The 27,460-nt window shown below is 36.0% G+C and overlaps 2 protein-coding genes across 3 annotated transcripts in view; one reads left to right on the top strand and one right to left on the bottom strand.

Annotated features, from left to right (window-relative positions):
* Positions 1–27,460, top strand: part of Ifrd1 (Interferon-related developmental regulator 1) — a 92,711-nt gene that overhangs the window by 27,183 nt on the left and 38,068 nt on the right. Inside the window, exon 1 of one of the 2 annotated variants that reach the window (XM_067764945.1) lies at positions 20,819–20,910. The exons of the other annotated variant lie outside the window; for it this stretch is intronic. Coding sequence (XP_067621046.1) covers positions 20,841–20,910 — 70 coding nt within the window. The 5' untranslated portion in view covers positions 20,819–20,840. Of the gene's footprint in view, positions 1–20,818; positions 20,911–27,460 lie in introns of those variants that run through there. 2 annotated transcript variants of the gene reach the window in all.
* Positions 2,693–4,318, bottom strand: LOC137242046 (uncharacterized). The gene is made up of 4 exons (XM_067769410.1): positions 3,786–4,318; positions 3,611–3,721; positions 3,250–3,518; positions 2,693–3,069 (listed from the first exon to the last, which is right to left on the bottom strand). The coding sequence occupies exons 1-4, from the start codon at positions 3,829–3,831 to the stop codon at positions 2,959–2,961; spliced, it is 537 nt and encodes a 178-aa protein (XP_067625511.1). The 5' UTR covers positions 3,832–4,318; the 3' UTR covers positions 2,693–2,958.

A 27,460-nucleotide genomic window follows, 5' to 3' on the forward strand; every position in this document is an offset into this window, starting at 1 on the left:
TACTGAGTGGTAATACTAAAAAACTAAATATGATTTCGACAAGTTCTAAAAAAGGAGGTTCGTTTAATGCATTTTTATGTTCTCGGACTTCCGACCAAAATTCCAAGGTGGAGTGTACATTTTTCCATTGTATTGTTATAAGTTTTCGCCACTGCAGCTCTATTAATGCTATTTGACTTGAAGAATAACTATACTTCTCTTTTTCCAAGTAAGAAAATACATCTGGCTTTGAAACTTTCAACGAATTTTCAGCAGAAAAAGAAAGAGAACTCATATTATTAGGTATTAGGTGTTCACAGGAACTACTGAAATTATTTTATTTTAGAAATTATTAAAAATACATTCGGAGTAAAAAAGGCTAGAAAAAAGTCACGAAGCTAAACCCAAAATTTCTAGGCTAAAGGCAAAAAAAGGCTAAATCTAGTCTCGAAAAGGCTAACCTGGCAACACTGGTGGTCACGCTGTCATCACCGAAAAACTCACCAGTGTCTTTGGTGAAATTTAAAAGATGGTTTTCTTCGCTTTACCCATGGCGGAACGATACAAGGTGGCAGCATGGGACAGCTGAATATAAACTTTTTTTATTTAATTTGATACATCAACTTCCGGCGCAGTACGATTTTGACATTTGTCCAACGAATTTACAAAAACGAAGTACATGGAATTTTTATTTATATTTGTAGGTATGTCACCATGCTGCCACCGTGTATGGTTCCGCCATGACTTTACCGAAAATGTGTACTCGTAGATACGATGTTAACGAATAAACGGGACGATGTGTATATACCTACATATGTGCATACATGCATACGTTTTTACATAGCTATATTGTAATATATACTGTGAAAGTACATGGAAACAAATATGTATATCAAGAGGCAACACTTTTTTACTATTGTGTTTACTTATTTGCGCTCACAATTCTTTATTTTTCAGTATTGCCTCTTTCAAAACAACAGCTTTTGTGTGGTTACATCGATGTTACCACCTATTTTACGCCCCGGCTGTTGAGGGGTAAATAAAAGCAATGTTGTCGTTTGAGAATATTTTTTAATTCTGACTTGTAAAGTTATTTACAATAGCTTATAAAGAAAATCTTAAAAATATGTTCCTAAAACTAATTATATGTGTATGTGTGATTGTTTATATGTATGATGATAGAGATTCATTTATTATTTGATTAATGCTAGCCTCTTGATTTTTATAATCGTGATGTGGGCATTTGTAGCATTTACAAGTACGCAAACATTTTAAAACTAAGATAAGAAACGTATCTTGTGTTTGGCTATAAATGTCAGACAGTAAAATGATTTAGGTATATTTGTATATGTATGTAAACATTTGTAATTTTTATGTGTTGTGAACGAAGTCATCGTTTGCTAAATATATGTATGTACATGTGTTTGTTGGAAATAAACAACAATTTGTTCCGACTTTTTTTCGAAATCGTTAAGTTGTGTCTAAAGAATTTGCCGAAATCGGAACCGATTTTCTTTGGAAGTAGTAAAGAAATTTGTATGACAGGGTTGACGCGACTTCGTAAAGAAACGTCGTAGCGATTTTGTTAAGAACTTTCTTTACGAAATCTTTTAGGAAAGCCTTAACGATTTCGCAAAGTAATATTTTCACGAAATCTTTAAGAAATGTCTTACCGATTTCGTAAAGTACGATCGTTACGACATCTTTAAGAAATGTCTCAAGAGTTCGTGAAGCTTTGTGCTTACACAATCTTGAAGAAATTTCCTAAAGAAATCTATCTAAATATCCAATTAAATACAATTTTTTTTTTTTATTTAATTTATTATGTTTAAATAGTTTAAATTAAATTACATATAAATATACATATATGTATAAGAATTCAATATTGAGAAAAAAAATCAGAGATTTCCTAACCATTCAAAAATTGCATATAAAATAAAATAAAAAAGATAAATGGCTAAAATTCTTTAGCTGCGTTAATACTTTTTTTTAGCTTTTAGCTTCGATGGCACTCCTCATATTAAGCGATATTTTTAAACCCAAGTTTAAGCCAAAATATAATAAAAATTAATAAAATAAAAAAGATAAATGGCTAAAATTCTTTAGCTACATTTTTTGGCTTTTATCTCCCTCAAGTTGTGTACTTGTTCTTTTCGATAATTTTGCGAACCGGTCCTTGGCACTATTAAAAAAATTTTTCAAAGTCTCGTCTATTTTAGTGTAGTTTGTTTGGGGTATGTTTTCCATAGCCGACTCTATAATTAGTACATAAATGAATTAGGAATTTGCTGAATAAGTTTAATAACGTAACTTTAAGAAGTTTAATACATATAAAATCCTTCACAGAAATATTGTTATTGACATTTGTCCATGAAAATTTGCGTGCCAAATAATCGTCAATAAATATATTGTAACGAATTTACTTGCAAATCCTCTTATTTGCAATCCTCTGCTAAGTTCGAATCACTAAACTGTTGAATAAATAACTCCAATATTGAATAATGGAAAAATTGCCTTTATTAAAGTACTTCACAATAACACTTATACTTTGCTTAACAACCAAACTGATTGATAGCTCAAATGAAACTCTACTATTCAAAATAATACTGCTATAGCTCGCTAGATAGCGCTTAATCGAAACTGCTTGACAGCTCAAATCAAACTGAATTCCAGCGCCTCTACATCTGTCGCCTTTTATATTCTTTGATTTTAACATTCGCATCTTCTAGGCGCTTCCAGAATCTACTAGTCCATTAGCTCTCAAACATCTCAGCTGTAACTACAATTGCACAATTTTATAGTTTTTCTCATTGCATACTTATAGGAGTATCTCAGATATATGCATGTATTTGTGCATTGACTCTCCGCTGCTCGTATACGTACATGGTACATATATGTAGACGCAGTTATTGTTTCATTTATGTAGATACATGATGATTGAATTATTGATATGCATTCACGTCACTGCTTAGCATCGGCTTAGAGCTGGCAGCACTCCTTAGTTTTGCTAATATTCGTAACAATATATTTCAAGTTCGCAACGATAAATTTTTTGAGGTCATCTGTCGGTTGTCTAGCGAACTTCGTTATCTGTTGAACCAAAAAAAGGGAAAAAACATTTTAATGTAGTTAGTAGTTAAAAGGGGTGTAAAGAGGTGTGATTATAGTCCTGTGATAATAACTTCAATTGCCTGAGAAAGGCGTTGAAAAATACTGTCTTCTAAACCTCTAACGGCTTACATTTTCAACTAAACTACTTATCATATTTACCAATTCCTGTCGCATTTCTTCATCGTTTCGCAAAATTTTTTCAAAATCCAATATTTCATTCACATCGTTGAAGGGAAGGTTTGGCAGCTTGGAACATAAAGTGCGTTGGCGTTTAAAGGCAGCTAAAGTTTTGTCTATTGATCGTTTTAAACCGACAAATTCTTCTGCAAAGTGTTCATAAATTTTATTGTTGACTTCGCGAAATTTTTTATTTTCTTCTATCAGCTCCTTATTTTGATTTACAATAACTTCTAACAAATGTTCGCTATCTGCAAAATTATAAAAAATAAAATCTTAAAATTTCTGCCACTGCACTAGTACCAAGTAAAGTTAAGTTTTTATAAGTAGATAAGTGACTCACATGGTTTGTTCTCAGTGATATTCTCCGTATATCCTTGAGTTTGCCCCATTGAAGAAGGAATGCATTGCTCCTCTTGTGTTAATATTACTACTTCATTGCCGGGGTAAATAGCTGCAGAAATATAAATTCCATTCATAAATTAAATGTTTATAGGAGCACATGTGATAAAACTTACCACTTTCTTCACCTTCTACGGGGACATTTGTGTAATGGCTACTCATTTTTCAGCAGTGGTATAAAGCAGTGTTTTGAATACCCTTCTATATAAAAATAAAGATATTTACAGTCGATGTTAGTTAGATTAAACTTCTCTTCGTTGTCAGAAATTAGCAACCAATTTGCCTCGTAAATATTCAGAACCCAACTTCTGGATTCAAAGTCATTACGTTGGAGGTTTTTAACTTCCTTTGCGAAGATGCATATGTCATTATTGATCGCTGTTATTTTTGTTAAAATATAGACCCTTTTATTAACGCAAAAATAATTATCTCAACCAAAAAAACGTCTTCATAATTAGAAACACTCATCATTATAGGCCAAGCAGTTTGCTTTGATGACTTAAATATCTGTAATCCGTCGATACCGAAGTTTAACTCTAAAGTGTCTGTATTCGAATTGCGCAATTTTATATTTTGTATAAGAAATCGGTGAGAGAATTCTTTAATCCGTAATGGTAATATGATCCGCTACCCATGCTTGCAATTTGAGTTTCTCTGGAAGTTCCTCTCAAAGTGCGTACATCGCATGGCACATCATGCCCTTCGACTTTATGAAGTCTACTGAGAAGTTCGTTACCGGTATTTGCGAAATACCGTGTCTGATTGTCCAAGACTTGAGGAAACTCTTTAGACTCTCAGGTTCGTTTCCTGGTTCTGGTTCTTTGACTTGCGAAGAACTCTGGCAAACAGATAGCAAGTCAAAATCACTATCAATGTCCATTTTGTTTGCACTTTCGACTTGCACGCCTTCAAAAATGTCTGTGCTATATTTCTGCGCATTTTCAGCGAGATTTTCAGTTTCGTTGTTAAAAATGGAGTCCAGTATTTTTTTGTTTCTCTTTTAATGCTTTTGTGTTGAGCTTGACGCGACATGATTTTACTCGCACTTACTTTTATATTTCACTCACTGCAGCAAATATATGTATAAATTTTATTATTTAATTTTTATGCACAACACTTTTTTTGCTACTCACAATCTGAAAAGATCTGAAATTTAAAAATGTTTCAACGCCTACTGAGTTTAAACATCTATTTACGTTTTTCTCTTTTCGAAATAGATAAGTTGTTAAGTAAAATCGGAAAATATTAGATTTTCTTCAGACAAGTCTGATATCCGACAACTTCGGAGATTCTGGTTTGGCCAATCGTTGCGAATTCGTTAAGCTAGATTGGTAGACTTTCGACTTTGTTTAGAAAAGACTGATTTCCGAAAAAATCGGAAGCTTTGGTTTAGTGGGAGTTTACGTGTCAATATTACTTCTCAAAAATATCTACGGATTATATTACTAATATTTGTTCACATGTGTATATGCATGTTCAATTTTTATTTGAACATATTGCCGAGGGGAAAATTATCGTTTAGGCCTAGGTATGTTTTTATTGAAATGGATGTATGTGGACTGTATGTATTTTGCTATTTTACTGTGTGTGTACTACATGTTTTTATACTCAGTTGAGCAGAGCTCACAGAGTATATTAAGTTTGATTGGATAACGGTTGGTTGTACATATATAAAGGAATCGAGATAGATATAGACTTCCATATATCAAAATAATCAGGATCGAAAAAAAATTTGATTGAGCCATGTCCGTCCGTCCGTCCGTCCGTCCGTCCGTCCGTCCGTCCGTCCGTCCGTTAACACGATAACTTGAGTAAATTTTGAGGTATTTTGATGAAATTTGGTATGTAGATTCCTGAGCACTCATCTCAGATCGCTATTTAAAATGAACGATATCGGACTATAACCACGCCCACTTTTTCGATATCGAAAATTTCGAAAAACCGAAAAAATGCGATAATTCATTGCCAAAGGCGGTTAAAGCGATGAAACTTGGTAGATGGGTTGATGTTATGACGCAGAATAGAAAATTAGTAAGATTTTGGACAATGGGCGTGGCACCGCCCACTTTTACAAGAAGGTAATTTAAAAGTTTTGCAAGCTGTAATTTGGCAGTCGTAGAAGATATCATGATGAAATTTGGCAGGAACGTTACTACTATTACTATATATGTGCTAAATAAAAATTAGCAAAATTGGATAAAGAACACGCCCACTTTTTAAAAAAAAAAATTTTTTAATTCTAATTTTAACAAAAAATTTAATATATTTACTGTATATAAGTAAATTAAGTCAAAATTCAACTCCAGTAATGATATGATGCAACAAAATACAAAAATAAAAGAAAATTTCAAAATGGGCGTGGCTCCGCCCATTTTCATTTAGTTTGTCTAGAAAACTTTTAATGCCATAAGTCGAACAAAAATTTAACAATCCTTCTCAAATTTGGTAGGAGCATAGATTCTGTGACGGTAACTGTTCTCTGTGAAAATGGGCGAAATCGGTTGAAGCCACGCCCAGTTTTTATACACAGTCCACCGTCTGTCCTTCCGCTCGGCCGTTAACACAATAACTTGAGCAAAAACCGATATATCTTAACTAAACTTAGCCCACGTACTTATCTGAACTCACTTTATCTTGGTATAAAAAATGGCCGAAATCCGACCATAACCACGCCCACTTTATCGATATCGAAAATTACGAAAAATGAAAAAAATGCCATAATTCTATACCAACTAAGAAAAAACGGATGAAACATGGTAACTGGATTGGTTTATTGACGCAAAATATAACTTTGGAAAAAACTTTGTAAAATGGGTGTGACACCTACCATATTAAGTAGAAGTAAATGAAAAAGTTCTACAAGGCGAAATCAACAGCCCTTGGAATCTTGGCAGGAATACTGTTAGTGGTATTGCATATATAAATAAATTAGCAGTACCCGACAGATGATTTTCTGGATCACCTGGTCCACCACGCCTTCACATATACATCTAAGGGCCACTCGCTTTTAAAACCCTCATTAATACTTTTAATTTGATATCCATATCGTACAAACACATTCTAGAGTCACCCTGGCCTACCCTAATGCCGATATCTCGAAAAGGCGTCCACCTATAGACCTAATGCGCACTCCCTCTTAAAATGCTCAGTAACACCTTTCGTTTGATACCCATATCGTACAAACATTCTAGAGTCACCCCTGGCCCACCCTAATGGCGATATCTCGAAAAGGCGTCCACCTATATACCTAATGTCCACTCCCTCTTAAAATGCTCAGTAACACCTTTCGTTTGATACCCATATCGTACAAACATTCTAGAGTCACCCCTGACCCACCCTAATGGCCATATCTCGAAAAGGCGTCCACCTATAGACCTAATGCCCACTCCCTCTTAAAATGCTCAGTAACACCTTTCGTTTGATACCCATATCGTACAAACATTCTAGAGTCACCCCTGGCCCACCCTAATGGCGATATCTCGAAAAGGCGTCCACCTATAGACCTAATGCCCACTCCCTCTTAAAATGCTCAGTAACACCTTTCGTTTGATACCCATATCGTACAAACATTCTAGAGTCACCCCTGGCCCACCCTAATTGCGATATCTCGAAAAGGCGTCCACCTATAGACCTAATGCCCACTCCCTCTTAAAATGCTCAGTAACACCTTTCGTTTGATACCCATATCGTACAAACATTCTAGAGTCACCCCTGGCCCACCCTAATGGCGATATCTCGAAAAGGCGTCCACCTATATACCTAATGTCCACTCCCTCTTAAAATGCTCAGTAACACCTTTCGTTTGATACCCATATCGTACAAACATTCTAGAGTCACCCCTGACCCACCCTAATGGCCATATCTCGAAAAGGCGTCCACCTATAGACCTAATGCCCACTCCCTCTTAAAATGCTCAGTAACACCTTTCGTTTGATACCCATATCGTACAAACATTCTAGAGTCACCCCTGGCCCACCCTAATGGCGATATCTCGAAAAGGCGTCCACCTATAGACCTAATGCCCACTCCCTCTTAAAATGCTCAGTAACACCTTTCGTTTGATACCCATATCGTACAAATATTCTAGAGTCACCCCTGGCCCACCCTAATTGCGATATCTCGAAAAGGCGTCCACCTATAGACCTAATGCCCACTCCCTCTTAAAATGCTCAGTAACACCTTTCGTTTGATACCCATATCGTACAAACATTCTAGAGTCACCCTTGGTCCACATTTATGGCGATATCTCGAAAAGGCGTCCACCTATAGAACTAAGGATTACTCCCTTTTAAAATACTCATTACCACCTTTCATTTGATACCCATATCGTACAAAAACAATCTAGAGTCACCCCTGGCCCACCCTAATGGCGATATCTCGAAAAGGCGTCCACCTATAGACATAATGCCCACTCCCTCTTAAAATGCTCAGTAACACCTTTCGTTTGATACCCATATCGTACAAACATTCTAGAGTCACCCCTGGCCCACCCTAATTGCGATATCTCGAAAAGGCGTCCACCTATAGACCTAATGCCCACTCCCTCTTAAAATGCTCAGTAACACCTTTCGTTTGATACCCATATCGTACAAACATTCTAGAGTCACCCTTGGTCCACATTTATGGCGATATCTCGAAAAGGCGTCCACCTATAGAACTAAGGATTACTCCCTTTTAAAATACTCATTACCACCTTTCATTTGATACCCATATCGTACAAAAACATTCTAGAGTCACCCCTGGCCCACCCTAATGGCGATATCTCGAAAAGGCGTCCACCTATAGACCTAATGCCCACTCCCTCTTAAAATGCTCAGTAACACCTTTCGTTTGATACCCATATCGTACAAACATTCTAGAGTCACCCTTGGTCCACATTTATGGCGATATCTCGAAAAGGCGTCCACCTATAGAACTAAGGATTACCCCCTTTTAAAATACTCATTACCACCTTTCATTTGATACCCATATCGTACAAAAACAATCTAGAGTCACCCCTGGCCCACCCTAATGGCGATATCTCGAAAAGGCGTCCACCTATAGACATAATGCCCACTCCCTCTTAAAATGCTCAGTAACACCTTTCGTTTGATACCCATATCGTACAAACATTCTAGAGTCACCCCTGGCCCACCCTAATTGCGATATCTCGAAAAGGCGTCCACCTATAGACCTAATGCCCACTCCCTCTTAAAATGCTCAGTAACACCTTTCGTTTGATACCCATATCGTACAAACATTCTAGAGTCACCCTTGGTCCACATTTATGGCGATATCTCGAAAAGGCGTCCACCTATAGAACTAAGGATTACTCCCTTTTAAAATACTCATTACCACCTTTCATTTGATACCCATATCGTACAAAAACATTCTAGAGTCACCCCTGGCCCACCCTAATGGCGATATCTCGAAAAGGCGTCCACCTATAGACCTAATGCCCACTCCCTCTTAAAATGCTCAGTAACACCTTTCGTTTGATACCCATATCGTACAAACATTCTAGAGTCACCCCTGGCCCACCCTAATGGCGATATCTCGAAAAGGCGTCCACCTATAGACCTAATGCCCACTCCCTCTTAAAATGCTCAGTAACACCTTTCGTTTGATACCCATATCGTACAAACATTCTAGAGTCACCCCTGACCCACCCTAATGACGATATCTCGAAAAGGCGGCCACCTATAGACCTCATGCCCACTCCCTCTTAAAATGCTCAGTAGCACCTTTCGTTTGATACCCATATCGTACAACCATTCTAGAGTCACCCTTGGTCCACCTTTATGGCGATATCTCGAAAAGGCGTCCACCTATAGAACTAAGGATTACTCCCTTTTAAAATACTCATTACCATCTTTCATTTGATACCTATATCATACAAACACATTCTAGAGTCACCCCTGGCCCACCCTAATGGCGACATTTCGAAAAGGCGTCCACCTATAGACCTAATGCCCACTCCCTCTTAAAATGCTCAGTAACACCTTTCATTTGATTCCCATATCGTACAACTAGAGACACCCCTGGTCCACCTTTATGGCGATATCTCGAAACGGCGTCCACCTATGGAACTAAGGATCACTCCTTTTCAAAATACTCATTAACAGCTTTCATTTGATACCCATATCGTACAAACATATTCTAGAGTCACCCCTGGTCCACCTTTATGGCGATTTCTCGAAAAGGCGTTCACCTATAGAACTAAAGCCCATTCCCTTTTAAAATACTCATTATCACCTTTCATTTGATACCCATATCGTACAAACACATTCTAGAGTCAGCCCTGGTCCACCTTTATGGCGATATCCCTAAATGGCGTCCATCCATAGAACTATGGCCTACTCTCTCTTAAAATACTCTTTAATACCTTCCATTTGATACACATGTCATAAAACCACATTCCAGGGTTACCCTAGGTTCATTTTCCTACATGGTGATTTTCCTTATTTTGTCTCCATAGCTCTCAACTGAGTATGTAATGTTCGGTTACACCCGAACTTAGCCTTCCTTACTTGTTATATTTTTATGTTTGTGGACGTGAAAGATTTATAGTGATTTTATCTTTTGATTTGCATTTGTATATGACATAAAATATTAAAAGGCAAATGATAAGTAAAATTATTAGTATTAGAGACAAATGTCCGCTATGATTTTTTAATTTTAGGTTGCTTATCTTTAGTTCATTTTTGGCCAATTTTTCAATATCCCTTTTGAGTTTGTCTAACTCCTTGTTACTGCTTATATTGTTGATTTGTAGTGGAGTTATGTTGTCCTCAGAAATGTTGTGTATGGCTGTGGCTATTGGATCCTGTTCTGTATTGATTGTGCTCTGCATTTTAAATATTTGTAAACCTGATATGGTTATACCTTCGTGCCTGGCAGTGCAACCGGATTTGATGGAAAGAATTCCTTGGGCTGGAATTTCCATTATTTCGGTTTTGCTGTTACCGCAGTCTAAATGTAACGTGGAATTTTTAAATACTTTGTAAATCCACTTATTGTCTTGGTATAGTTCTGCCCATAATGGAGTTTTCTTTGTTTCCTCATACTGGCAATCTGCTTGGCTGCCTTTTAAAAGTGGTGACAGTTCACAGGTTTGATCCAAAGCAGATTTCCACGGTGTTTTTCCTTTGCATATGAGATGGCTATTTAAACCTCTAGTACACTTATTCAGTTCTGCTTGAGAAATCAAAAAATACAAGTGCAGCCCGAAGTTGTATACTAAGAAATTATTTTTTTGTTTTATCTTTATGATTTTTCCTTTGTACTCAAATGGGATCGCTATCAGTTTGTATATTTCTGACGATTCGCTGTGCATAAGTGGTATTTCTGCTTTAATTACCAGCTTGTTGTCGATTATGAGTCCATTTGCTCTCATAAGATTGTATTTGAAGTATTTGAAGTTTTGATGGAAGTTTTTCTTTAATCAGTACCAATTCCTTGTTCAACTGTGTTGGAGTGATAAGAGTTGGATTAATTCGTCCATGGTTCAAGTCTATCAATAATTCAATTATAGACTTTTGAATAGTCTCACATTCGCTCAATAAAATGGTGACTTGGGCTACTAACATTTGAAATTGGATGGCCATTTTATCTTTGTTAATGTTTTTTATTAATTCTGACTGAAACCTGTTGATTTGACTGGTTATTTTTGTAAATTTTTTTTTTTTTTTATATTGACCTCATTTACATTTTTATTTATTATGTTTGCCGTGGAATTTATTATTGAAAATTGAGCCTTTAGTCTCTCTTTGATGTTATGCTGGTTATTCAGTAGTAATCTGAAGTTGGATTCTATTTGCTCTTCGCTGTCAGCATCCATTAGACCAAAAGCATATTATAAATAGAGGCAATCCATTCAAAGGGAGCCCTTCGTTGTCTTTTATTGGACACGATTAAATCGTGACTACTTTTTATCGCTTCATACCGCCTTCCTAGTGACAGCGATATAACCGTGCATGCTTCCTCGAAATCTGACAACAGATTGCAGTGATTTTTTATTCGATGTAGACAGCCTGGCATCATATTCATTTGTTCAAAATATGAATGGAGATCATAATAGATTACCAAATTCCAATTTGAAGTTATGACGTCCATCTTTCCCAGTGAATCCAAATAGATAGCTGTGTTATCTGGAAGTTGAGCAACTACTCCATTGCTTCCTGTTTGACTGCTGACTGCTTTGAATCCATTTATTGGTGTAATACAAACAGAACCATAAGTAGAAGTGCACATATGTTTGTACTTGGTCTGTGCTTTGCCAGTTTACTTGATTTAAATGTAGTTAGTACCTGCGCTAGTTATTCATCCGCTCGCTCTTCTTGATTAGTGTCTGGTGATATAACTAGCGGACATAACTTCTGAATCGGTCGTTTCAGCGTACTATTCTGTAGTTTCAATGTGGCGACTCGAACTCTACCATCAAGTCCTGGATGGCATTCTATTATTCTACCAAGAGGCCATTTAGCTGGTTGGGTATTCTCATCCTTTACTATGACTATGTCACCTATTTTCATATCTTCTGCTGGTGTTTTCCACTTATTTCTCTGTTGAAGGGTGTGTAGATATTCATCCTTCCAACGTTTCCAAAAATCTCGCTGAATTTTTTGTATCAGCTTCCATTTATTCAAAGATGATATATTGTTGTCATCTTCTGAAGATGATATCGATACCAATGGTCTCCCGATTAGAAAATGGCCTGGGGTCAAAGCATCCATTCCGTTTTCATCATTAATGGCATATAGTGGGCATGAGTTTAATGATGCCTCGATCTGTGCTAGAACAGTAGACATCTCCTCAAATGTTAGTTTTGTGTCTCCGATAGCTCGTTTCAAATGATATTTCATTCCTTTTACACCAGCCTCCCATATTCCACCAAAATGTGGTCCTGCCGGGGGAATAAGATGCCAAGTAATTTGCTCATTGGCTAAGATTGGTGCAACTTCACAATTTTGTTTTACTGCTTTTTTAAAGTCTTTGTCGAGCCATCTGCTTGCACCCACGAAATTAGTTCCATTGTCGGAGTAAATGTGTAGAGATTTTCCTCGTCTGCCAAAAAATCTTCTTAGTGCTGCCAAAAATGCTTCTGTTGACAAGTCACTGACGGCTTCTAAATGTATAGCTTTGGTTGAAAGGCAGACAAATACTGCGACATATCCTTTGAACGATTTTTGTCCTCGCCCTTTAGAACACCTCATTTGAAAAGGTCCGGAAGAGTCTACTCCAGTATATGTAAAGGGACTGGATATCGACACTCTGGCTGATGGAAGATCACCCATGAGCTGCGTTGCAGCAGCTTGCTTGAATCGTATGCATTTACAACAGATACGTATGCAATGTTTCACTGCATTTTTTAATCCGATTATCCAGTATTGTCGCCTGACGACTGCTTCTGTTAACCGATTTCCACCATGTATTGTCGCATGATGAGCATCTTTAATAATTAATCCGGCCAAGTTTGATTTTGGTACGACTATTGGGTGCTTTTCGTTATAAGGTAGCTCTGAATTTGTAAGCCTGCCTCCAACCCTTATTATGCCATTTTTATCCAAGAAGGGGTTGAGGCTTGCTAATTTGCTTGAACTCTTGACTTCTTTTCCATCAAGAAGTTTACTTAATTCTTCCTTATAAAAGTTCTTCTGTGTTTGTCGGATGACCGTTAATGTAGCTGTCTGAAGCTCCTCTGCCGATAAATGTGAAAATTTGCGCGTTTCTTTCTTTTTACGAAAGCGTAAAATGTATGTTACCACTCTTTGTAATTTTAGCCAACTTGAATATTTGTTTATTAAATTGTCCATAAAAGAATCTTGGTCTCTGGACGTCAATAAAACCGTTACTTTGTTGCATGCATTTATCGTTGTTGACTCTTGATCTTCTGTTGACGATAGCCACTTGGATCCATTCCACCAAATATCCATATTTAATAATTTTGGAGATGGAATACCTCTTGACGCCACATCTGCTGGATTGTCTTTCGTGTTCACGTGTCCCCAGGTTACTTGTGGTATAAGTTTTTGAATGTCTTCTACCCGATTTCTGATAAATTTATCTTTGTTCTTCGGATTTGCAATCCAGACCAGGGTTATTGTTGAATCACTCCATGCATAAGCTTTATGATCCCTTGCAATGATCGCGCACACTTTATTCAACAATTTTGCCAATAAATGAGCAGCACAGAGTTCCAGTTTTGGTAAAGTTTTCCGATTTTTAAGTGGATTAACTTTCGTTTTGGCAGTTAAAAGCTTTACGGAATCGCCAACTTTTGCATAAATTACTGCAGCGTACGCCTTTTCGGAAGCATCGCCGAATCCGTGAATTTCTACTTCACATTCCATGCTAGTTTCAATCCAGCGTGGAATTCGCACTTCTTCCAATATGCTAACAGTGTCAATGAAAAGCTTCCATTCGTTTTGTAGGTCATCAGAAAGCTGTTCGTCCCATCCAGCCTTTTCAATCCAAAGTTTTTGCATATATAGTTTTGCAACCACAGTGATTGGCGATAACCAGCCGAACTGATCAAATATTTGGGCGATTTGTGATAAAATACTTCTTTTTGTTATTTTCTTCGGCATTCCCAAATTAATTTTAAACTGGAACTCATCTTTCTTTGGATCCCAGTATAGCCCAAGTGTTTTCACTGCTTCATTTTCTCCCATAGTGGTGATATTTTTGGTAATACTGTCGCAATTCGATAGCCATTTCCTCAAATGAAAACCAAATAACTGAAGATGCTTGCTGATTTCTTTCCGGATCATAATACATTGATTAACCGTATCTCCACCAGTCATTAGATCATCCATATAAAAATCTTCCCTTATGATTTTTTGTAGCCAATTGTTTTCACTTGAGCATTTGTTGGCAATTTCAAATAATGTACACACTGCTAAATATGGTGCTGAAGCGGTACCATATGTCACTGTTGTCAACTCGTATTCCTCTATATTATTTGAAGGATGTCCCCGCCACAAAATTCGATGATACACTTGATCTTTCTCCGAAATTTTTATTTGCCGCAACATTTTTTCAACATCTGCTGTGATTACCACTTTCCATAGTCTCCACTTGAGGATGATATCAAACACATCCCTTTGAAGTTTCGGTCCTGTTAACATGATATCGTTTAGGCATTTTCCATTTGAAGTTTTGGCTGACGCATCGAAAACAACACGAAGTTTTGTAGTTAATTTATCCTCGCGTATAACAGCATGGTGTGGCAAATAATACTTCCCATTTACCTTCTCGTTTGCTTTTATCATGTGCCCAAGGTTTTGGTATTCGTGAATGAACTCCTTGTAATAATTGCAAAGCTTTTCACTCTTTTTGAATTTAGCTTCCATGGATAGCAACCGAGCAACTCCCTGTTTACGAGAGTCACCCAGCTCCATGTCATCTTTAAATGGAATTTCCACAATGAATCGCCCATCTGCATCTTGTGTAGTGGTTTCCTCAAACTTTTTCAAACACATTTCGTCTTCTACTTTAGCTTCTTCATCCTGTTCTTCCTCTAGCTCCCAAAATCTCTCAAGGTTGGTTACTGCCGATGTGACTTTGCTTGGTTTGTTTTGCTTAATTATTCCAGACAAAATCCAGCCAAACTTCGTAGCTTGTGCAAGAACTCCATTGTGTTTTTTATGCCTTTTTCTATTATTCTGCCAAATATATCACCACCAATCACCATGTCAATTCTATCAGCTTTGTTAAATAATGGGTCAGCAAGAGTGTAGTTTTCCCATTTTTTAAAGTTGAACCAGAAGGATTGATCAGGTTGCGCAGTTGTAAGTGTTGATAAAACTATGGCATCCACTTCTTCGACGTGCTGGCTCAGAAAACGTGGTGTAATTTGCACTTTAATTTTAAACTTCGATTCACCAACCACAACATCTCCTAGACCATGAAGCTTTGTCATCACTTTTTTCTTTGGTACACCTAATATCTGTGCTGCCTCTTCGGAAATTGATGTTATTTGTTACCCTTGATCAATAAGAGCCCTTAATAATTTGTGCTCACCATTCGCAGATTTTGCTCTCACTTGGGCTGTGGCCATAATTACCGTTGTTAGACCTGCTTTTGTGGACATTGCTGCCTTCTTTTGAACGTTATCGAAATGAAGGAGCTCATGATGACTGCTGAAGTTGCATATTTTACACTTCATATTACTAGCACAAATTTCTCCTAATTTGTGAAGCAGACATCTGTAGCAGATTTTATTGTCTTTGGCATATTTATGCCTTTCATCCGTTGATATGCTCTTGAAACTTCTGCATTCGGTTATGATATGATTTGGTATTTTGCAGTAAGTACACTGCCTAAATGGTTTCCTCGCGTTGGTTGACGTGTGATTTGCTTTAAATATTTGCTGCTTTCGGATTTTGTAACCTTGCTCCTTTTCGGCTACAGCTTTCAATGTCTGGAAGTGTTGATCCAGAAAATCTCTAATATCAGATAATGTCTGCACCTCTCTTGTCTTTTTAACCGTTTTTTCATATAATTTGAGTCCATCTTTGTCCAATTTGTGAACTATGACTCGAGCAATAAATGGATATGCGTTTTCAATTTGTATTCCTAGTGGCTGTATTGCGTTAAGGCACTCATTTGTAGTATCGAGCAATTGCCTTACGCTTTCAGCATTGTCACTATTTATGGGCGGCTGATCCATTATCCTATCCCACTGTGTTGTAAATAAAATACGTTTATTATCGTATCTTTGTTTAAGCAGACTCCACGCTGATTCATAATTTTCGGTTGATATTTGCAGGTGTTGTATTAACCTTGCAGCTTCACCCTTCAAACAAAGGCGAAGGCGTAGCATTTTTTCTGAGCTTGATAATTGCTCATTTTTATGGACCATATCCTGGAACACATTGTAGAAATTGGCCCATTCTTTTATCTCGCCATAAAATATTGGAATTTTTAATTTTTCTAATTCCAAATTAGGGCGATAATTTATTTTTGGCTCTTCTTTCACTAGACATCTTTCCTGATGCCCCAGATTTGCAAAATATTCTGCAACTACCTTGGCATAGGCATCTTCTATTTCAGCATTGTAGTATTTTGAAAAATCATTTGTGTACGCATTTTTGATGTCGATATATAAACTTTCTAAATATTTTATTTGATTATTACCGATCGTGCTCTCGAAGCGCATATCAGTCATTTTGTTTGTTATTGTTTGAATTTTCTTCATGAAAAATTAAATTTTTGGGTCATTTTTACCCATGCTTGTAGTTTGTGCTGCTGTTGTTGGTGTTTGTGGCATGCGGTTATCTGCTAAAGAAGTATGCAATCTTCTTGGTTGAAATGACACTTCATCACTAAGGGATTGTTTGAACCCTTGAAGTACTTCGTCAATTTGCATTCTTATGGCACTGTATTTAACCTGCGTGAAATAATCCTCATTGCCAACGCCATCCGCCAAAAGTTTCTCGTTGTTGGCGTCCAATTCTTTTTGGAGCTTTTCTATTGCTTTTATCACCTCCTCGGCCTTCGACCTAGTTACTTTTTTTTCTGCAACATTATTGTACATCTGCAGTACTTTTTCACTTATGTCCATCTGGTATTCAAGGACTTTTTTTTTCACTATTCAAAAATAAACAGTGAGCACTATTTAAAACACGTCACTTTTTATTTTGACTTGTTTTTCTCCAAAGGAATCGTTGGAGGAAATTGGTTTGGTCGCCCGGTTGACCTTGCTGTGCCTCGACTCACAGCTGATGTATTCCTTCGATTGATTAAAAATCACTTTAATTTCGTATATTTTTTTATATTATACAGCTTATTTCCACATTCGTTGGAGCTCAATTTGGCGGCTCGTATGGACCAAATGTTGAGGGGTAAATAAAAGCAATGTTGTCGTTTGAGAATATTTTAAATTCTGACTTGTAAAGATATTTACAATAGCTTATAAAGAAAATCTTAAAAATATGTTCCTAAAACTAATTATATGTGTATGTGTGATTGTTTATATGTATGATGGTAGAGATTCATTTATTATTTGATTAATGCTAGCCTCTTGATTTTTATAATCGTGATGTGGGCATTTGTAGCATTTACAAGTAGGCAAACATTTTAAAACTAAGATAAGAAACGTATCTTGTGTTTGGCTATAAATGTCAGACAGTAAAATGATTAAGGTATATTTGTATATGTATGTAAACATTTGTAATTTTTATGTGTTGTGAACGAAGTGATCGTTTGCTAAATATATGTATGTACATGTGTTTGTTGGAAATATCAGTTTACGTATCAATATTACTTCTCAAAAATATCTACGGATTATATTACTAATATTTGTTCACATGTGTATATGCATGTTCAATTTTTATTTGAACAAAGGCAAAACTGAAAAATAAAGAATTGTAAGCGCAAATAAGTAAAGATAATAGTAAAAAAGTTTTGCCTCTTGCTATATATTATATATTTGTTTACATTATGTTCTTTCACAGAATAAATTACAATATAACTATGTAAAATCTTATGCATGTATGTACATATATACACATCGTCTCGTTTTTTCGTTAACCTCGTATCTACAAGTGACACATTTTCGGTAAAGCCATGGCGGAACCATACAAGGTGGCAGCATGGTGAATACCTACAAACATAAATAAAAATTGCATGTACTTTGTTTTTGTAAATTCGATGGACGAATGTCAAAATCGTACTGCGCCGGAAGTTGATGTATCAAATCAAATAAAAAAGTTTATATTCAGCTGTCGCATTCTGCCACTTTGTATCGTTCCGCCATGGATAAAGCGAAGAAAACCAACTTTTAAATTTCACCACAGACATTGGTGAGTTCCTCGGTGATGACAGCGTTTCCACTTTGGCCAGAATCGCGAATAAAAGAACTGGTAACGATTTTCGGTTACATAATGTTCTGGGTACTATTTTACCGGTAACGCTCAGAATCGGCTCGTTAGTGGGTAAACAATTATCCTGCTACTTTCGTGGGCAGAATACCAAAAGGGTACAAAAGTTACCACATGAAGAAAGTTGCCGTGGTGAAGAAAGTTGTTACCACATTAGAATCAGGCTGTAAGGCGCTATTTTTTATGTTGTATGTCAAATAGGGGCAATGACGGCCAAGAAGAAGAAATGGAACTACCTCTATTATTTGTGCTTTTCTGAAATCAGTGTATTTAACGTCGGTGCGATCATTTTTTCTAAAACCATTTGAGATGTGAGTTGTGGTTCTACCCTAAAAAACCCATGCTGAGAACTATCAATCAATGTGGAAATCGAAAATGTAAGGTGATAAGTAACGAGTACTTCGAATAACTTACGGATAGCGTAAGAGCTTTGCTATACCACGTTAGTTTTCAATGGACGTCTTGAAACCTTTTTTTTATGGAGTAGGATAGGAAAAGATTCCTTCCAAGCTGTCTGGAAAATTACATATAGGCTTATCTAACCGATCAATAAAAACTTGACAGATAGGGATGGAACATACATATGTAAACGTGTAGATTGTCTGTTGAGCATTGTGAATTCATACAAGTGGCGAATGTTTGAAAAAAACGTCACAATAGTAAACAGTCTCGATCACCTGTTTAATCGCTGTTCGATTACATAAATCATTTGCTGAATAGCGTTTTTCAAAAATTTTTGTAGACGACTGATATATTGCATTATTTACATATTTTAAAATGTTTGCTTAACTGGTTGCTCAAATTTAATCTATAAACTAGATTTTAGAAATTAACATTATTACGTAGTCAAAATTCAAATTTAAAAGAAAAGCTGATTTGGAACACAAATGGGCAATTCATGGCGCTTCAATTTAATACCTGCGAGCAAAAAACAAACCTTTCTTCCATTCTCTGGCCATTCGCGAAAGCCCTTCTCCCTGTCAGTTATAATTTGACAGGTAGGTATGGCAATGGAGGAATAGAAATATTTTTCACTTGTATGAATTCACAATGCTATTGAGGTTTTATTGTTGTTTATTACATTTGTAAACGTGGTCTTAAAGTGTAATAAATATAAAAGTAGTTTGTAGCAATTTTTCTTTTATTTATATATGGGGTATTCCATCCCATTTCGACCAATTTTGAACCCGACCCCTTTAGAATTGGCTGAAAGTTTTTCTTCTTTTTCTAGCTTACGAAAGACGTTTTTCAGAATTTTTTCAAATTTTTTCATCCAACTCAAAAAAAGTTATGAATTTTTAAGAAAACACCGTTTTTGTTTTCAAAATGCTATAACTTTTTCAAAAATTTACCGTTTGGGATCGTTTTTTTTTTAATTTGTTTTTAAATGTACTTTTCGGAAAAAATACAAAAAAAGTTTTAAAGCTTTTTTTTTTTAATTTTTCAGTTTTTCGAGATTTTTCGAGATTTTTCGAATTTCGCCATATTTATTTTCTCATAAAAAACTTCAATCAATTCTGCAATCATCCCCACTAATACCGGAGTGGGCTGATTTTTTTTTTATTTAATTGAAAAAAAAATTTTCAAAAATAAAATTTTTTTTTATCAATTTTATTTATATAACAAAAAAATGTAAGAAAATGATTTTTAAGTATTCTTTTCTTTATATATTATGGTAATCTACGATTAAAGTAACCAGGATTAATGCTGGACAGCGAAAGCGAAAAATCGAAATTCGAAAAATCTCGAAAAACTGAAAAATTGGTAAGGAGCTATGTGACGTTAAGTCCTAAAACCTCCAGTAAAATGTTGAATGGGGAAAAACTATGGCTGCCGTACAAACTTAAGTTATTTTAACACCTAAAGTTTGACTGCGTTGTTGAGTTTAGCTGTTATGCATTTTGGACTTTTAGTAATCTGCCGCTGTTAAAAAAATTGTTTAGTTTCAGTCTATCTACATCTTCTATAAAAATCAAATTCTGTGTGTGTGTTCCCTATGAAAACGTGTTTGCTATACTTCAATCATCACCAAATTTTGGCTCGAGGTTCCTTCGATCAAGACGAAAGTTTTTCATATTTCAGAATTAAGAATTTTAAATTAAAATGTTTTTGTTTGTTGGCTATGCGAAAGAACTATCTTAGCTCCCAAAAATGATCATGTTAACAAAATCAATGATCGCTTTCAAAATCAATTTCCTGGTGAAGTGACGAAATATAAATCGATCGACACAGTTACAGATGAAGATAAAATTGTAATTATTCAAAATAATTTCTATACTCCTTAGAACCAAAAGGAATGCCTGCAATATGTCAACTTTGAAAATTGGCTCACCAGTCATGCTTCTTCGGAATGTAATCAAAGCAACAATCATCAGCGGTAAAAGCAATACAATAATATAAAATAAGATACAATAAGATACAAGAATAAAATGTTTTAATAGAAAATTTCACAAAATATGCGTACAAAATTCAATTCAATTTACAGAACAGTAAATTAAATTATCAACAAACAAAACAGAAAAAATAACGCAACATCCATTCGATCTCGGGCGTTACAACGTGCGCCTGGTGAAGCTAGTTTCTTATAAAATTGAAACAATTTTAAAAGCTGCTATATATAATAGACTGGGCCGATTTATTAACCGATATCGCGCCTTCGATTTTTCGATAGGATTTGTGCTCAGGAAAAAAAAGTTCCACTACACATACCCAAAAAAATAATTTTCGAGCCTGCGAAATTTAATTTTTTGACTTTTTTTCGCGTTGGATTTTTAAGGTTTTTTTTATGACCTACTAAAAAATTTTCATTTGATTGTAAAATTTTCATGTATACCCTGTCCCGACCCAAAAGTGTTCGCTAAAAATGTTGTCGGTAACAGTTTTTTGAAAATAAAATTTTTTTTTTTTTTAAACTGTTATCGCCAACATTTTTGGGTCGGACAGGGTATACCTATGAACATTTTTTAGTAGGTCATGAAAAAAACCTTAAAAATCAAAGTCGAAAAAAAGTCAAAAAATGAAATTTCCCAGGCTCGAAATTTATTTTTTTGGGTATGCGTAGTGAACCTATTTTCCTGAGCCCAAATCCTATCGAAAAATCGATGGCGCGATATCGGTTAACTTTCGTCCATACAAATGGATCCACGTTAATATATAACCTGTTTACATTTTCAGTTTTACTATTTATTTATTCCGTTTTTTCTGCACCTACATACATTTGTTGAAAATAAAAAGGCGTTAGAAGTTACTCCGCTTCCAATTTAATTTGAGCTATTTATAGAAGTAAGTACAAACTGTAACGAATTTACTCTCCTCTTATTTGCAATCCTCTGCTAAGTTCGAATCACTAAACTGTTGAATAAATCACTCCAATTTGTAATAATGCAAAATGGCCTTTATTAAAGTACTTCACAATAACACTCAAACTGTGCAACGAATAGCTTGCTTAATAACCAAACTGATTGATAGCTCAAATGAAACTCTACTATTCAAAATAATACTGCTCTTTCTCGCTAGATAGCGTCTTAGTCGAAACTGCTTCACAACTCAAATCAAACTGAATTCCAGCGCCTCTACAATTGCCGCCTTTTATACTCTTTGATTTCAACATTCGCATCTTCTAGGCGCTTCCAGAATCTACTAGTCCAGCAGCTCTCAAACTTCTCAGCTGTAACTACAATTGCACAATTTTATAGTTTTTCGCATTGCATACTTATAGGAGTATCTCAGATATATGCATGTGTTTGTGCATTGACTCTCCGCTGCTCGTATACGTACATGGTACATATGTGTAGACGCAATTATTGTTTCGTTTATGTAGATACATAATGATTGATCTATGGATGTGAATTCACGTCACTGCTTAGCATCGGCTTAGAGATGGCAGCACTCCTTAGTTTTGCTAATACTCATAACAATACTTTGATTATTGGCATTGTCCACATCAATTTTTTGACGTTCCTCCTAACACATTTTTTATCTTCTATTTTTCTGCCACATCAGTCATTAGTTTGAGTTAGGTTTCTAGGCGCCACATCGATTTACTGTGGGTTGCTGTGGCGATGATTCATTCATAATCATCTCTTTAGTTTCTACGTTTCTACCTTCCATACTATTCTAAACATTTCTCGAATATGGGTTTGTTGTTGTTGAGCAACATGCACGTAAAGTCAATAATGCACACATTTTATATTCACTAGTGTTGCTTATATTCCGCGTGCTTGTTTTCTTCTTCGTTTTCGCTTGTTTGTTTGTTGGAGAAGAGTTTGTTCTCTTTCATGTGGTTGTGTGGGTTTCTTTTGGTGTTGCAAATCAGATGATTTTTTCTAAATATAGCACAATTTCAGTATGCTGGGTTACTTTTCTTAAGGGCCCATTACTGATACTTAGCATAGACTTGACTTGACTTGGCGTAAACTTGGCAACTTAGCCACGATTATACTCCACTTAGCGCATACAATCTGGCATCATAATCAGGGTTGAAATTTATTTTTAAATAAATGTTAATTTGTATGATAAAATGTCAAAATGAAATGGAAACAAACAAATGGTAACTCAAAATGTAAAAGTCACTTAGAATTTACATAGAAAATCAAAATTCAACAGACTTCTAAGTCAAGTTAAGTGTTGGCAAGTTTTGAGTAATCAGTAACATGCAATGTTCATTTAACAGAACTGTAAGTGACAGTTATCAAGTCAAGTCAAGTCTATGCTAAGTATGGGTAAAGGACCCTTTATTATGTAGTGATGTTCAGAGTTCGGTATGAAAAGTAGATATACAGTCATTTGAAGTTAAAATGGTACAGTATAAATTTATAAGGCAGTTCAGAGTTGTGTGCATTTGATATTACAAGCGTTGTCGTAGCAAATGTAAGCTACGGAACGTGAACAAATTTTCTAATTTTGAAATTTTTCTTTTCACATTTTCCTTGGTATTGACAGTTGTTCAATTGCTATTCAGAGTTAAAAAAAAATACTGTTACGAATATTAGCAAAACTAAGGGGTGCTGCCATCTCTAAGCCGATGCTAAGGAGCGCCTTGCATGCACATCCATAGATCAATCATTATGTATCTACATAAACGAATAAAACATTATGTCTACACATATGTACGTACACGCAGCAGAGAAGAGATGCTCCCAAAAGTATGCAATTGTAATTGTTGAAGTGTCGCTCACAAATACACGCATATGAGAAGCTATATACGTGCATCTGTAGTTATAATTATATGACGGCAACTAAGCAAATTCTTGAAGCGCCTAGAAGATGCCACGAGGAAATCACAGAGTATAAAAGCACCAGCGGTAGAGGCGCTATGATCAGTTTCGATTAAGAGGCTATCTAGCGAGCAATAGCAGTATTATTTTGAAAGTGAGTTTCATTTGAGCTATCAATCAGTTTGGTTATTAAGCCAGCTAGTTGCAAAGTATAAGTGTTATTGTGAAGTACTTTAATAAAGGCCATTTTTCCATTATTCAATATTGGAGTTATTTATTCAACAGTTTAGTGATTCGAACTTAGCAGAAGGGCAAATAAGAGGATTTGCAGTAAAATCGTTACAATACTAAGGGTTTCGAAATTGTGTATTTACAATGACGTGGCAAAAGCATAGTCATGAATTTTGTTAGTGTATCGTGCAAATATACTAAACCAGTTTTCCACGGCCACCGTGGTGTGATGGTAGCGTGCTCCGCCTACCACACCGTATGCCCTGAGTTCACACCCCGGGCAAAGCAACATCAAAACTTTAGAAATAAGGTTTTTCAATTAGAAAAAAAATTTTCTAAGCGGGGTTGCCCCTCGGCAGTGTCTGGCAAGCGCTCCGGGTGTATTTCTGCCATGAAAAACTCTCAGTGAAAACTCATCTGCCTTGCAGATGCCGTTCGGAGTCGGCATAAAACATGTAGGTCCCGTCCGGCCAATTTGTAGGGAAAATCAAGAGAAGCACGACGAAAATTGGAAGAGAAGCTCGGCCTTAGATCTCTTCGGAGGTTATCGCGCCTTACATTTATTTTATTTATTTTAGTTTTCCAATGCAATGATGCTAGACCATTTGCATAAAATCCTGATCTCCCTTTATATGTATAGATATATACCAGAGTTGGGGGTAGTGCATTACACTATAATGAAAAAATTTGAGTGTGCACTTTTTTTTATCACTATAGTGATAGTACTTGTGCATTTTTTTTCTACCACTCAGCTGAGTGAAGAAAAATTTTTGGTGACTAAGCTTAAGCTGATAATATACCACTATAGATGACTGAGGCTGATATTTTTTGCATTACCACTCAACTATGACACAAGGCTGGTGCATTAATACACAACCCCATACCTGATATATACTAGCAGACTCGGCAGACTTTGTTCTATTCAAACTTTGGCTCAGCTGCATAACTTTTTGCCTTTTACTATCCCTCCCCTCCCCCTCCAGCGTTCCTTTCTTCCCTTTTTTCTCTGTAGCTCCCTCTACTTCTTCCTCTGCTCCATATATCCCTATCTCTCTTTCTTCGACTCTCTCTTTCTCCTTTCCTGGTTTTTCTTCTCTCTAGTTCTTTTTATTCTCCATCCTTTACTCCCAGTCCCAGAGGGTTGTACGTATTTTTAAATGCAGTTTCATAAAAAAATTAAAAATTTTGTCTAAAGAAAAAAAAAATTGGGGTATGAAAAAAAGATAAGATTCGATTCTCAGAACTACTAAATATTCTCACAATATTTTATGAGAGTCGGTCGATCCGCTACACTTTTCCCTTTTCGCCCGGATGAAAAATGACTGAAAAGAAAACAAAAAATCAAAAAAATATGTCTTGTTTCGTGGAAGCTCAACGTGGAGGATAGAGTGAAGAAAGCCTCGACGGCACTTTATGCATGTAGAATACAGAGATTTGTGAAACCCATCCTTTACTATAGAGTCTTTGTTTGGTGGATAGCCACACAAAACAGAACGTACCTCACAAATTAAAGGGAGCATGTAGGCTATCAATGCTTAACATAACGTAAGTCCTGAAGACAACCCCGGCGGTTGTACTGTATGCCATTCTGCACATTCCACCTGTAACTAGACCTGGAGGCAAAGAACATAGCGTTAACGACTATCGAATATTGTACGGACAGACTACATAGATCCCTACCTACGCTTCGATGGGTCTCTTAGAGCCACGATAAAGGTGAAAGTTGGCACAAGTGCGCTCATATGGCAGGCGAGGCAAAACACGTGTTTAAGGATAGTTCTAACGTAATGTAAAGAGTAGGGTCTGCGGTATAATGCGCAGAACCGGAGATAGACAAATTCTATAAGCTGCCAGATCACTGTCGAGTTTTTCAGGCGGAAGTAGTGGCCGTGACTAAAGCAGTAGAAACACTTATAAGTAGCTTGTTGTTTTCTCATTTTGATTCTGGTTTAATTCGTTTTTCGTCCTATTTTGATCTTGGATTTGATGATCTTTTCATCTGGTTTCTGGTACGAATATGGTTCTGATTTCGGCTTTGGATTGGGTTCCGGTGGCAGTTCCGTTTTCGAGTTTGGTTCCGAATTGGCCATAGATCTGGGTTCGGCTGGTTTCGTTTCCGTTGTCGGGTCAAGTTTAAGTTTTGGTTTGCATTTTATCAAGAACTGGCGCAGCTAGGATTTAATTTCAAACTGTTTTATTTTTAACAGGTTGAAACCCCAATTTTAGTTTTTGATGCAATCCTTTATGTACAGTGAGTATTGTCCAAGGGAAAATCTAAAAAAAATCCCATATTTTCTAAAAAGGATCAGCTAGAATCTCGGATCTGGATTGGGTGGCGTCTCTATCCGGTTTCAGTTCTGATTTCGATCCCAGTTTCTGTCCGGTTTCCGTGCTAGTATTTGTCTTACCTTTCCCTTCCGTCTTTTCCTCACCATTCCTTTTTTCCCCTACCTTTTATTACTTTTTTCTCCTCTACTCTCCTCTTCACCTATTTTCCTTTGCTTTTTCATCGAGTTTGATTTTGTAATTTCGTTCATATCGATTAACTGTTTCGGTGCCTGATAGCGATCATATCAACACTAACTAAACATCAAAAATATTCTTCCTGAAAGCTTCGGGCGAATACCCGCTTTATTATTATAGTGTATCTTGAACAAAATAATGAAAATGTACCTTTTCATTTTGACTGTGAGTAACTGTTGTGTGTAGTCACATTAATGACTAATGTAAGGCTGACGACATCTGCAATTCATTAATGTACTGTTAATGTGCTTAATGTATTAGTAAAATGAATTGTATGCTTTTATATTTCCTTCTGAATCACTTTATAAACAGAGTTTGATTGTTGTAATTACTTTGAAAATTTAATTACTTTGTTTTGTTTATCACATCGGACTCACAAATAAACAAGTTGCAAAAAATGCAAAATAGAGCAATGAGACATATACTCAACGCGCGGTACGACACAAGTATTTCATCAATGCTGAACACTCTTAAATGGCTGAACGTAGAGCAACTAATCTCCTTTCACACAATGAAATATATATACAACATTAAGACAGGAGCACTTCCGGACTACCTGAGAGAGAACTTAAGCTACAGCAGTGATACACACACCTATCCTACTAGAGATAGACACAATTTCACTTTACCACGTTGCCACACAGAAAATGCAAAGCTAGATCTGTACTATAAAGGCTTGAAAATGTTTAATGAGTTACCTGTAGATATTAAAACGTGCAATAATTTGAAGAAATTTAAAAACCTATTATATAATTATTGTAAGACATATATTTAATACGAATTATATAAAATGAAAAGGATTATAGGCCATATGGCTGTCAATAAATAAATAAATAAATAAAATTACGAATCATATGTAGCTATAATTACAAGTAAATTATACTATGTCAAACAGAAAAATAAATTTAGGCAATTAAAATTTAAATTGAGTGGTGTTCATACAACTCAATTTAGCTT

The sequence above is a fragment of the Eurosta solidaginis genome, chromosome 2 (assembly GCF_040869045.1).
Source record: "Eurosta solidaginis isolate ZX-2024a chromosome 2, ASM4086904v1, whole genome shotgun sequence".
Taxonomy (NCBI): Eukaryota; Metazoa; Arthropoda; class Insecta; order Diptera; family Tephritidae; genus Eurosta; species Eurosta solidaginis.